The 13,232-nt window shown below is 25.7% G+C and overlaps 1 protein-coding gene across 1 annotated transcript; it reads left to right on the forward strand.

Annotated features, from left to right (window-relative positions):
• Nucleotides 1-2,455: 2,455 nt before the first annotated feature.
• Nucleotides 2,456-12,721, forward strand: LOC112720909 (cellulose synthase-like protein E1; the record flags this gene model as incomplete). The annotated part of the gene is given in 6 exon segments (XM_025772003.3): nt 2,456-2,835; nt 3,710-4,040; nt 8,074-8,214; nt 9,981-10,112; nt 11,491-11,703; nt 12,514-12,721. Coding segments are annotated over 6 exon segments (1,303 nt in total), but the record flags the coding sequence as incomplete, so codon positions are not given.
• Between the last annotated feature and the right edge of the window lie 511 nt (nt 12,722-13,232).

Consider the following 13,232-nt stretch of genomic DNA (forward strand, 5'->3'; position numbering starts at 1 on the left):
TTGTGTGCTATTTTTTGAAATTTGTGTGATCTCCAATAAAGTGCAGAAAATTCAATACACACTCTAATTATGCGCTAGTGGAGCGCGTGTGCATGCGTGTTTTTTTAGAGTATCTTTTATTGGTAATAGACCAACTTTGTTAGACTTATTTAGAGTTAATACTCAAAATGACTCTCGAAATTTGGCAACCGACTGAATTTGACCCTCTAATTTTCAATTGACTCAATTTATACCTTGAAATTTTAAGGCGTGGCTCAAATTAACCCTTTCATCCAACTCCGTCACCCGGAGTGATAATGTGGCACCCAAACCTCACCACATGTCTTTCATTCTTCCTCTTACCATCCCCATCACCACCTCTCCTAACACTCTCTCTCCTCCAACAAATAACAACATTCACAATCCACCAACACCCACACATTTCCACCGTCGTCATAGTTTTGAAGAGCATAACACCTACACTCACCATACCTACACTTGCTTACCGTGACCATTCATCGTCATGCCGCAAATAACGGCACCCCAAGAAATAATATCCTTGTGCATAATCATGTTAAAAATCTTGAACCCCATTTTCATGTAATCACATTTAGCATACATGTTTTCCCCAAATTCGAAATACTCTCAGAAGCACCCTCACCCATTACACTCATCTTTGTGTTCTTATTAAGAGGGATCTAAAATGTGGTGTGTGTTTCTTTTTTTTTTTTTCTATTTCTCTTCAATTTGTTAATGTTAGTGATTGTTAATATTGTTTGTTGAAGAGGAAGGATGTTGGTAAAGGAAAGATGGTGACGGTGATGGTGATGGTGAAAAAGAGAAGAATCGGATAATAGAAAAATCCTTCATAAGTGGTGGTGGAAATGTGTGGGTGTTGGTGGGTTGTGAATGTTGTTTATTGGGAGAGGGAGGGTGTTGGTAGAGGGGAGGTGGTGATGGCGATGGCGATGGCGATGGTAAGAAGATTTAGAGGAAGAAGGAGAGGCATGTGGTGAGGTTTGGGTGTCACGTACTCATGTCATCACTTCGATGACGAAGTTGGACAAAAATGCCAATTTGAGTTACGCTTTAAAATTTCAGGGTATAAATTGGGTCAACTAAAAATTGGAGGATCAAATTGAGTTGATAGTCAAATTTTGGGAGTCATTTTGAATATTAACTCGACTTACTTACCAAAAAAATTTGTACATGTAGTATTAAAAAAAATAATTTTTGAGTGATTTATCTTTTTCAAGATTTTTTAAAAAGTTAAAGTAATTTAGTATTTAGATATTTTATGCAAAAATATTTTTGTAACTATTAATTATGTTTAGATATTATAGTAATATAAAAATAATTTTTATTTATCTATTATGTTAAAATATTTTTTTCAAAAATATATTTTAAAAATGAGAATTATAATTTTTTAAAAAAGATATTTTATTTTTTAGTATTTTTATTTTTATTTAAAAAAAATTATTGAACACATTAAAATTTTAAAAAATATATTTTTTAATAATTCTTTTTTATCAGTTAATGACATTAAATACGGACATACACCGATATACAGATATAATTTTCTTTTGTTAAAATAAAGAGAGTATACAAATTTACCTGATGTCATTCATCACGAACCACGCTCTAATTCATTTTTACTTTTTATTTCTAAAATGCGTACTAACAAAATTAATTATATTATTTATGAATATCTTTGTAAACATTTATATATCTTATTCTTATCTATTAGAATGTTTGATCGATAAAGACGGATAAATCTTAGCTTTTCATTGTAAATATATAACCAACAAAATGCATACACACTTAATTAATGGGATAGTGCTGTGTGTATATTTACTTAGTAATATATGTATTATTCTATTATTTGGTGTTAGTTAAATCTCTAAATCTCTAAATTTATTTTCAAAACTTAAAAAAATAATAAAACATAGAACACTAGAAATAATAGAGTGATTATAACTGCCAACGAGTTATAGTTCAAATTGTATAATTTTTCTATTTTTACTTAAAAAATTTCGGGTTCAAATCTTATTCCTAATTAAAAAAAAAAAGGTCCAATTTAAAGTAAAAATTAGTTGTCAACAAACTACTAAAAAATAGTAAATAAATCAAATTGGTCTAATTATTTAGTAATTAATTAATTTAAAATAATAAAAAATATATAAACAGAATTATTTTAATAGTTTAGTCGAATTTTTGGATTAAATTATAAAAAATATTAAAAAAAGTCAATTTTTTGAAAAATTCAAAGAAAATATCACTCGTTAGCCAATAGACTAACTTATTTAAGCTGTTATTTTTTTGGATTAATTTAACTCGAACTATTTAACCTATAGTTTAAAAGATAAAAATCTATAAATAAATCAGCCTAACGAATTTAGCCTACCTTGACGGCTGATATCCGTAATCAATGATGTGGACAAAAAATATGTTTCTATATAAGATTATTATTGATGAAAATAATAACAGTATCCTCTTACCAAATGTCAAATCGTTACATTATTATATAGTAGACTAAACAACTAACACAGTTTGGACCTCGGCACCAGAAAGAAGAAATATGGGCAAGAATGAAGAGTCTCATCCATTGTTCGAAACAAGGAGAGCCAAAGGAATATTCATTCATAGAATATTCTCCTTCTCCATGTTTTTGGGAATTTTGTTCATCTGGGTTTACAGAGTGAGTTACATGCCAAGAAAAAGTAGTGAAGATGGGAAATGGGTTTGGGTTGGAATGTTTTTATGTGAGCTATGGTTTGGTCTTTATTGGCTCATGAGGCTTTCACTCAGATGGAACCCTGTTTTCCGACAACCCTTCAGCCACACACTTTCCCAAAGGTGATATATTGCTTTAAACTCTTCAATAAATATTTAGACTAAGATATTAAATAAATAATATGTTTTTTAAAAGTTTAATAAATATACACATAGATAAGTATGTATCTAATATATTTAGAAGCACTTGATTTGTAGTTTTAGCAAGCTTTCCATATTTCATTTTTTGGTTAAAAGGTTCGGCGAAATTTATAAAGTGGAAATTAGGTCACATGGTGAGTGGGAGCGTCCTTCATCAGTTAATTAATCCCTTTGGTTAATGAACCTGTGATCATGTCCGTGATAGATATTCATTGTTTTTTCTTAATCATCTATTTAACCTTTTATTCATTGAAATTTAATATATTTTAGATAAAACTGTCTTAGAAAACTGTTAAACTCTTTTGAATTAGTGACGAATTTTTATGAATTTGTGACAGATATTGATAAATGAAGAAATTAGTGACAAAAAATATCTGCTAGTAATATTTTATTTTTTGAATTATTGATGACTATTAATATTTAAAAATATTATTTGCACATTAAAATTAGCTATTAAAGTCAATTATCATATATTTATATATAAATATATGTGTAGTTTAATTTATTTTTAATGTGTATTTTATATTGATAGTTGATTTCACTCGTATTTATATTTCAGGAATGCTATTTGTGCACTAAAATTAGCCACTAAAATTAGTCACCAATATATTTGTGTATAAATACATATGTAGTTTAATTTATTTTCAATGTGTATTTATACTCTAACATATATTTTATATTGATGACTGATTTTGGTGTACACGTAGTATAACCCTTTATATTTTTATCATATCAAATTTATTTTCTTATTTATCTTTGCCGCAAAACATTATTGATTTGAATTAACTCTGACCAGATATGATGATGATAAGCTGCCAGGAGTGGACATATTTGTGTGTACAGCAGATCCAAAAATAGAACCACCAATGATGGTGATTAATACAGTTCTCTCTGTTATGGCATATGACTATCCAACTCATAAGCTTAGTGTCTATCTCTCCGATGATGGAGGTTCGGATATTACGTTCTATGCTCTTTTAGAGGCATCTAATTTTGCCAAGCATTGGTTGCCATTTTGCAAGAAGTTCAATGTTGAACCAAGGTCACCGGCTGCATATTTCAAGAGTATTTCCTCAACTGCTTACTCAGATGATTCTATAAATTCCAAAGAGTTGGTCATCATCAAGGTAACATTATTATTTATAGGATTAAATACGATTTTAATTCTTAAAATATAGACTAAATTTTTTTTTTGTTCTAAACCTTTTTTTGCACACAAAATCATCCATAAAATTTAACTTTGTTTTAAAATAATTATTTTTGTTTAAATTTTAATTTTTATTACCAAATTATCCCTAATTAAATAAATTATAAAATAAAAAAAAAAGAAAAAAAATAGAAGAACAACGGATAAGGGGGAAGGGGAAAGGGAAAAGGGAAGGAGAGGGAAGGGAAGAAGAGGGGGGAAAGGGAGGACGGCACCAGCGAGGCTTGGAGTTGCCGTCGCCGTCGGAAATCAGAACCAGAAGGAGAGAGAGCTCGCGAGGGAGAGATGAGACCCACGTCTTGCCGCCGCCATTGAAGAGCTCGCGAAGAGTGAGAGAAAACGCACGCCAGGGAGAGGAAAAGGGGTGTCTCGTCGCCGTCACGCTCTGCCGCTGCCCTGCCGCCGCTTCGCGTTCTCGTCGTTGGTCCTCCCTAGGGTTCCGATTCTGTTTTTTATTTGTTCTGTTTTTTATTCTAATTTGTTCTGGTTTTGCTTCTTATTTGTTATGCTTTTTATTATTCTTTTGCTTCTCTTGATTCTGATTTTGATTTTATTATTTTTGTGCTTTTGATTCTTATTCTGTTTCTTTGATTTTATTGTTGTTGTGCTTCTGATTTCATTGTAAATTTATTAATAAATTTAAAATATAAATTTATTGATTCTTTGGTATTGATTTCTACTTCTTATTGATGCTGTGAATTGTAAAATTCTTTTTATTTCTACTTGTTGATTTATTAATTTTATTGTTCTTTCAAATGCAAATTTTGTTATTCATTTTTGCTTTATTTCTGTTTGTTGATTTAAAACTTCCATTGTTGTTTGCTGCTTCTTTGTTTGCGGATTCTGTTTTGAAACTTTCATTGTTGGAGAGTAGTTCTAATAGAGATGGCCACTGAACTAGTTGCTAGAGATATTGAGGTTGAGATTAGAATTTATTGTTCGTCTTTGTTTTTTTTTATGATTCTTTGAAAAAAAGAGAAAGAAAGAAGGGAGGGGGAGAGGGAGAGGGAGAGGAGAAGCCGAGAAGTAGAGCAAGATCGAGAGGGACAGGTGAGTGAGATGGTGATAGGGTGAGGCGAGGGTATAATTGTCCGAAAGACGATTTTAAAACCAAGTTGGACCTTAGGGACAATTTTGTATGCCAAAAAGGTTAGAAACAAAAAAATTTTCGACCTATATCTTAGTGACCAAAATCATACTTAACCCTTATTTATACCCTACATTATTAGTAAATATTATTATTTTTATTCAGTATTTAGTAGTAATAATTTACACCTATATTTATAAGAGATTTGTTCACCAAAAAACATATAATTTATACTTATATTTATCAGAATTTATATATAAATTAATATAATTTATATTCATATTTTTTAAAATTTGTATATACAAATTAATAAAGTTTATTTATTACAGATAATTTAGTATTTATATTGATTAAATAATAAAAAAAATACTAAAAATTACTGATTTGAAAAGTTTTTTTTATACCCTTTTGTTCGTTGTGTTTGTCCGTACTAAAAATAATTATTATACCAATTTGTGAAGAAGCAGAGCAACGCATGAACAGTTTTGTAATGCAGCAATTTTTCTATATTTGAATAGCATTACAGCTAAACGAATAAATATATTAACATTAAGCCCCCTCAAACGTTATGCTTAATTAATACGTCAAGATCTTACTTTGGTGTCTGTTGATACTTCATAGATTCATAGAGCAGGAAAAATAACCTGAGTTAACTTGTGGTAGCATTAATGGTGTGGGGACTAAAATGAAATTATTTTTGAATGGTCACTGACAGAGTACCAGTTGTAGGGAGGGTCAGCAAGCGTAGGATGGAACCGAATCCTCTAAATCTTTTTTTTTTCTTAATTCTTTTGTAAGCTGTGATCTTTTATTATTGAGTAGATATATATATATTAATTCCACTTAAAGAATATAAAATAAGATACTATATTTTATTGAATAATTAAAAAAAATAAGAAAATCTATTTTTGGCGTAGGACCACTCCAAAAAAAATTCTTATTTTTTCTTAATTGAAAGTAATTAATACAAAATTAAAATATCAAAATTTGAATAAAAAATTGAATTAGACTTCAAAAAAGTTTAGATAGGATATTTTCGTCTGTAATAAATTTTTATTCTCTATAAACTATTAAAAATTAATTCCATAAGATAGATTAGTCATTTTATCATTTTGATGGGAGAATAATTGTTTATAGTAATTTTTTGAATTTAATTATTTTATAATAAAATTTGTTAGAAACTTATTTATCCAACACATATATTTTAAAAATTTGAATGAAAGTGACAAAGAGACCGACTTATCTTAGAAAAAGAATTCTCAAAGTCTTTTAAAAAATAAAATTTATTAAAAATTAAAATATTTAATCTAAATTTTTTTAAAAATTAATTTAAATATTTATTCTTAAAAATTTATTTTTTATACTATATAAAAAGTTGTATAAAAAAGAGTACACAAAAAATAATACAAATATTCTTTTCTTCTTTAATTCCGGAACTCAATATAAGTAGTATGATATTTGTATCACTTTTTGTTTGTATCTCTTTTGTACTTTTTTTTATGATATAATTTTTTTCTCCTTTCTCTTTAATCACTTTTAATATCAATAGTAAAAAATATTAAAAAATATATAAAAATAATGTTTATATATTTTTTATGGATAACAATATCACTAGAACTTGTAGGTATCTGATTTGTCCCTATTCGTCCGAGTCGGATAAGTTACTTAGTTCAGTATGGAACAAATTTTGGCAAAATTAGAGTATAAATTTTTATTATCTATAATAAATAGAGACGAGACAAATTTTATACACACTATTGTAAAACTAAACGAGATCGAATAAGGTAAAAATGGATTTTTATCGTCAATGAACTATAGTTCAAATGACATAGTTTTTCTATACTTACTTAAGAGATTGCGGATTCGAATCTCTCTATCTTCGGTAAAAGAAAAATAAACGAATGAATTATAGTTCAAATGGCATAATTTCCTCATATACTATAGAATATTGCACTTCTAATTAAATAAACAAATTTTATTTACTTTCTATTTTATTATATTTCATATAATGGTTGATATTTTAAAAAATAACTTGCTAATCAAGTTAACCTTTTTTTAAACAAAATTCAAATAGATTACATATATTTTTTTTAACAAAAAGAATTAAAATTTTTAATCTACTATTTTATCAACCATAAAAAAAATAATATATATTTATACACTAAAATCAACTACTAGTATAGAATATATATTAAAATATAAAATATATATTAAAATAAATAAAATTATATATATTTATATATAAATATATGATGACTAATTTTAGTATATATATAATATTTTATTATTATATTTAAAAAAAAGTTTTAGGAACAAACATAACACCTCCAACATTACAACTAACATTTAATATAAGAAAAAGAACATCTAAAATTAAAAAAAAAAATCCGAAACATAATTAGAAAAAACATCTGTAATTTAAACTCAACAAAAACTTATTTTTAATAAAATTCATACTAAAATTATTTGACAACTTATTATAATATTGACTAAAATTAACTGTTATAGTATTAGTTCTATACTATTACTCTTTTATTTATTATCTCTAATAGCATAATATTTTTTCTAAAAGGTGCTGCATTTCTTACCTTACCTGGATTGCATTGGCATGCATTAACCATGAACATTCCTTTTTATATAACCACTGAACAACTAAAATTTACAAAGTTCTTAAACATCTACATTAAAAGTATATTTTTAGATCACTAAAGTAAATATGAATTTTTTTAAAGTCTTGTTGTATATAATGATAATAGGAAAATTGTTGTCCATGCATATATATAACATTATTGAATATTTAATAAATAGAACAAATCAATAAATATTGTTACTTATTATTATGATTATTATTTATTTTTACGTGTAGAAATTGTATGAAGATATGGAAAGTAGAATAGAAAATGCAGGCAAGTCGGGTGAAGTACCTGAGGAAATTCGCTCCAAAAACAAGAGATTTTCTCAGTGGGATTCATTTTCTTCTCGAAGGGATCATGATGCAATTATTCAAGTATGCCTCTTCTTCTTCTAACGTTTTCTTTATGCTTTTGCAGCATCTATGTAATATATCTTTCTCAATAAATAAACAAAAATACACATTCAATAAATGTAGAGAGAATAAAAATACATTTAAAATTGAAAATAATTTGATATATCCTAAAAATTAATTTCACAACCTTATATTAGACTAACAGAATATTATAGATAATAGAAAGATAGTTTCGATTTTTGAATATAAATTTAAGGTATATCAGACTATTTTGTAATCATTTTATATATATTATTTTCTTTTGTCAAATGAGTTTAATTTTAAATTTTGATATAAGATAAACGACTAAAATCACTCGATTTGAAATTTTAAGATATTAATAAAAATACTACTCACTTTTGTTAACGACAAAAATATCTTCAAAATATTTTTACACACGACAAAAATATTTAACACTAAATACGTATTTTAAAAAAAATTTTAGAGATTGAATTTTAGTTTAATTTTTTACAAGCATAATTAAAAAATAAAATACTTTTATTCTTAAAATTTAGTAATTTTATGATAAATAGATTTTTTGTGATTTTTTACCAATAACCAAAAATACTTTTAAAAAAATTATAAAAATCGAATTTTTATTTGGTTCTTTTTATGTAGTTTTTAAATAGTTATCTAAATATTCTTACAAAATTTTGGATTAAATGCGTAAGTGATTTTCCAAATATAAAATTCATTTGTTATTTATAAAAAAATTATTTTTTATTATTTTTATAACATTTTATAATATTTTAAAAATATTTTTATCGTTACTAGAAGTGAATATTATTTTATCAGCATTTCAACAAATCGAAATGTGATTTTGGTAGTTCACCGTTTTATTATAAGGGAGCCATTATATAAAGATGTCAAAAACATCTTTTTTTTAAAGGTGTTTTTTAAAAATTAAAATTTAACACATATAATCAATTAAATTATATTATTTTTATTAAAATTAGACTGGACAAATCGATTTAGCAAAAAAATTAATAAATTAAATTTTTAAACCGGTATAAATTAATATTTTTTATAAAAAATTACTACAATATCCCTATTATAAAACACAACTAAAATATTCCTATTTTATATATATATATATATATATATATATATATATATATATATTTTGAAAACTTTAAATTCTAACCCTATAACGATAGAGAAGAAAAGGGTTAGAATTTAGAATTTTTAAAATTAATATATATAATAAGAGTATTTTAGTCATTTTATATAATAGGGGTATTGTAGTCATTTTTTATAAAAAATGATATTAATTTAGACAAATTTAAAATTTGATTCACTATTTTTCAGTCAAATTAATTTGTCTGACATAATTTTGACAAAAATAACATAATTTAAATGATTATATGTGTTAAATTTTAATTATTAAAAAATATCTTTAAAAAAAGACATTTTCTGCGTCTTTATGGAAGTATCCTTATTATAATACTATTTTTGCCATAATTAGAAATATGGATTGTTACATTAAATCCTCTATTGCTTCTCGCAGTCTTCCAGTGTGATCGATCTAATGACTCATATAAAGTCATGCTGTCTCCCGTATGACTTTGTAAACAGTTTTAATGTAAATATAATATATGATAAAATTTAATGGTGTTATCAACAAAGGATTGTTTGTTGTTGTATTGTTACAACGAAACTACGGTTTAGTTTATATATAAATACTTATTAAATCAATATATAAACTTATATTTATTATGCGCGTGTTTTACACATTAATCTCTCTGTAGATTTTACTTCATGGGAAAGACTCGAGCGCCAAGGATATAGATGGAATCGTTTTGCCAACCTTGGTATATTTATCTCGCGAGAAGAGGCCCCATGTTGCACATAACTTCAAAGCTGGAGCCATGAATTCACTGGTACTATCAAGATTTGAGCTTCACTCTATCAACTATATATATATATATATATATATATATATATATATAGGAACGGACATAAAGGGGCGAGTAGACTTGGTCCTCCCAACTTTTTTAATAGTAATAAGTTATTAGGTATAATTTGATTTTTTTTTAAAAATATTTAGTATTTAATTTAATATAAATAAAAGTTTAGTTTAATTTAAATATTAATAATTTTTAATATCTAAAAAATAAGTAACAATATTAAAAAAATCTGAAAAAGAGATTATTACTAATATTTTTTAATTAAATAAAAATTTTTAAATCTCATAAAGTGATTTTTTTTTTCTTGTGGGCGTTTTTTTATTCGTTTGGTATTAATTCTCTCTGTTTCAACTGCTACAATTAAGAGATCTTTTCTAACTATGAATATTGTGAAAAATAACTTAGAAACAAAATAAAAGATGAATTTCTTGCTAATTGTCTTTTAATTATATTGAAAAAAAATTGTTGAAAATTTTGACACAAATTCTATTATCGGTGAATTTTATGATACGAAGAATCGACCACTTCGTTAGTAAAAAGTATACACATATTTTTTTACTTTAAAATATATTCTCTATCCGTATATTTTTATAATACATCTTATATTATATAATTTTTTTACATAATTTTTAATATTATATGTGTTATTGACCCCATAATATCATTTCTGGATCCGTCTATATATGTATATGCACTAAGTAAATCTAAATAATTTAATATTGTCCATCTAACTAGTAGAAATTATTGGTATTTTTGGTTTGCAGAGGGAGATTAAGCTATTTTAAAAGTGAAGGTGGAAGCATAGAGAGCCAGTAAAATAGTTGTACAATGTGTATAATGGAGATTTAGGGATGTCCGATTCAGTATTAGAGATATAACCATTAGTGTTATCTTTTCCCATCAGCTTAAGCTTTTGGGATGAGTGGTTTCATGACATGGTATCAGAGCTTTAAATCCGAAAGGTCAAGAGTTTGATCTTTGGTGAACTCCAACTTAAGCTTTTGGGATAAAAATAAATAACCCATTGTACACATTGTACAAATATTCCATTAGCTCTCTCGCGCAGGACTCAAAGTGAAAACATTGGTAAAATAAGAATACAAGAGTTTAATCACTCTTAAACTAAAATAATAAAATTTAAATATTATAAAAATTACAAATTTAATGGTAATTCATCATTTTACAATTTTCCTCATTTAGAGGATTTTTTTTTTCTGTTTATGAATCTGATAGTCAATAATTTTGTGATGATCATATAGTAGTACTACTGAAATTTGAATTATTAGATTATCTTGATGCATTAGCAATATTGGAGAAAATGATGGTCATTGACCTTAATTGCTAAATGTAGATAAGGGTGTCATCAATTATTAGCAATGGAAAAATCATTCTTAATGTAGATTGTGACATGTACTCGAACAATGCACAATCTCTAAAGGAAGCACTTTGCTTTCTCATTGATGAAGAAAAAGGCCATGAAATCGCTTTTGTGCAAACGCCACAGGGCTTTGAGAATCTTACAAAGAATGATATCTATGGCGGTGCTCTAAGAGTTATTTATGAGGTAAATATTTAATTATTAGTTGATGTTCATAAAATCAAAGTTTTAAAAAAATTTACAAATTTGAATTACTTTATGTTAGATATTCCCTCCTTCTACTTGTCTTTTTGGTAAAATTTTTCTACTAATTATATCGTATTTGAGAGTTTTAAGTTAGTAATTATTCTTTCAAATTCCAATTTATATTGTTAAAAAGTGCTTTCAATATTCATACCATAAAATCATTCATCAGTAGCTACATTCAAATGTTGATCATAAATGTGAACCTAATTTTGTTTATTATAATATCTTTTATTTTCTATTCACGTGTTTGCCCACATTTCTTGTCCCTTTTTTATAATTAAACTAAATTCAGAATCGTAATCAAATTAGATTTCATTTATAATCAGACATGTGTAGCATTGCTTATTTTGTGATATTCACATGGCACTATACTCACTCTTATTTTCTATACCAAACTTTACAAAATTAATATAATTGGAGGGTAAACTATATTTTTTATTCTTAATATTTGTAATTTTTTTAAAAATATTTTAATATTTATTTTTTAAATATTTTTATTTATTTATTTTTATTTTTAATGTTTTTAATTTATGTTATAATTATTTTTAAATAATTTTAATTTTGTCTCTAATATTTTAAATGAAGTTAACATCTATAAATAATTTTAACATAAATAAAAATATTAAAAATAAAATTAAACGTTAATTTTTTTTAAAAAATCACATATATTTAAGGAAAGAACACACTTTACCTGTAATTAACACATTATAGATTTTTGAGTGCTTTGTGATGGGGTTTGAAACCGTGTAGTGGGAATTCCCTGGGATGGATGGTTTTGGTGGACCTATGTACATTGGATCTGGTTGCTTTCATAAGAGGGATACACTATGTGGAAGAAAGTTTAATGATCAAGAAAGCTTGAAGCATTGGAATGGTGAAGATATAAACAATGACCAATCAATAACAAAAACAAGCTTGCATCTATTGGAAGAAAAGTCAAAGGCTCTTTTAAGTTGCAAAGGAAAGAGTTTTCTCTTTCTCACATCTTTTCATTTTGATAGTAATCTTTTTTTTTCTTTTTAGTACTCTAAAAATTAGGGAAATATTGAATACTTAATTAAATATTAAGGATGAAACAACATTTTATTTGACATGTTGATCTGTTTATGAATCATTTAGATAATTTCAACTATAAAAGTATTACATCATAAAATTTTTAAGATGTTAGGATAAGAACAGAAGCAAAAAAATTATGGGAAAAATTGCAATCACCCTTCAACATTATTATAGAAGACAATAGTTAACCTAAATTTGGTATTTAAAACTAAATTTTTTTCGAAGCAATGTAATAAATGATTGTAGTACTAGTAATAGTAATAATAAAAAAGAGTAAATTACATTAACATCATCCGTAATTAAATGATATTAAATGTATAATTTAATAAAAATAAACTATAATTAAAAAAATTATGATATTAAAAAAATAATTTTTGTAATTGTTTCCTTATCTTTAATAAATTTTGTATGTG

The sequence above is a fragment of the Arachis hypogaea genome, chromosome 11 (assembly GCF_003086295.3).
Source record: "Arachis hypogaea cultivar Tifrunner chromosome 11, arahy.Tifrunner.gnm2.J5K5, whole genome shotgun sequence".
Taxonomy (NCBI): Eukaryota; Viridiplantae; Streptophyta; class Magnoliopsida; order Fabales; family Fabaceae; genus Arachis; species Arachis hypogaea.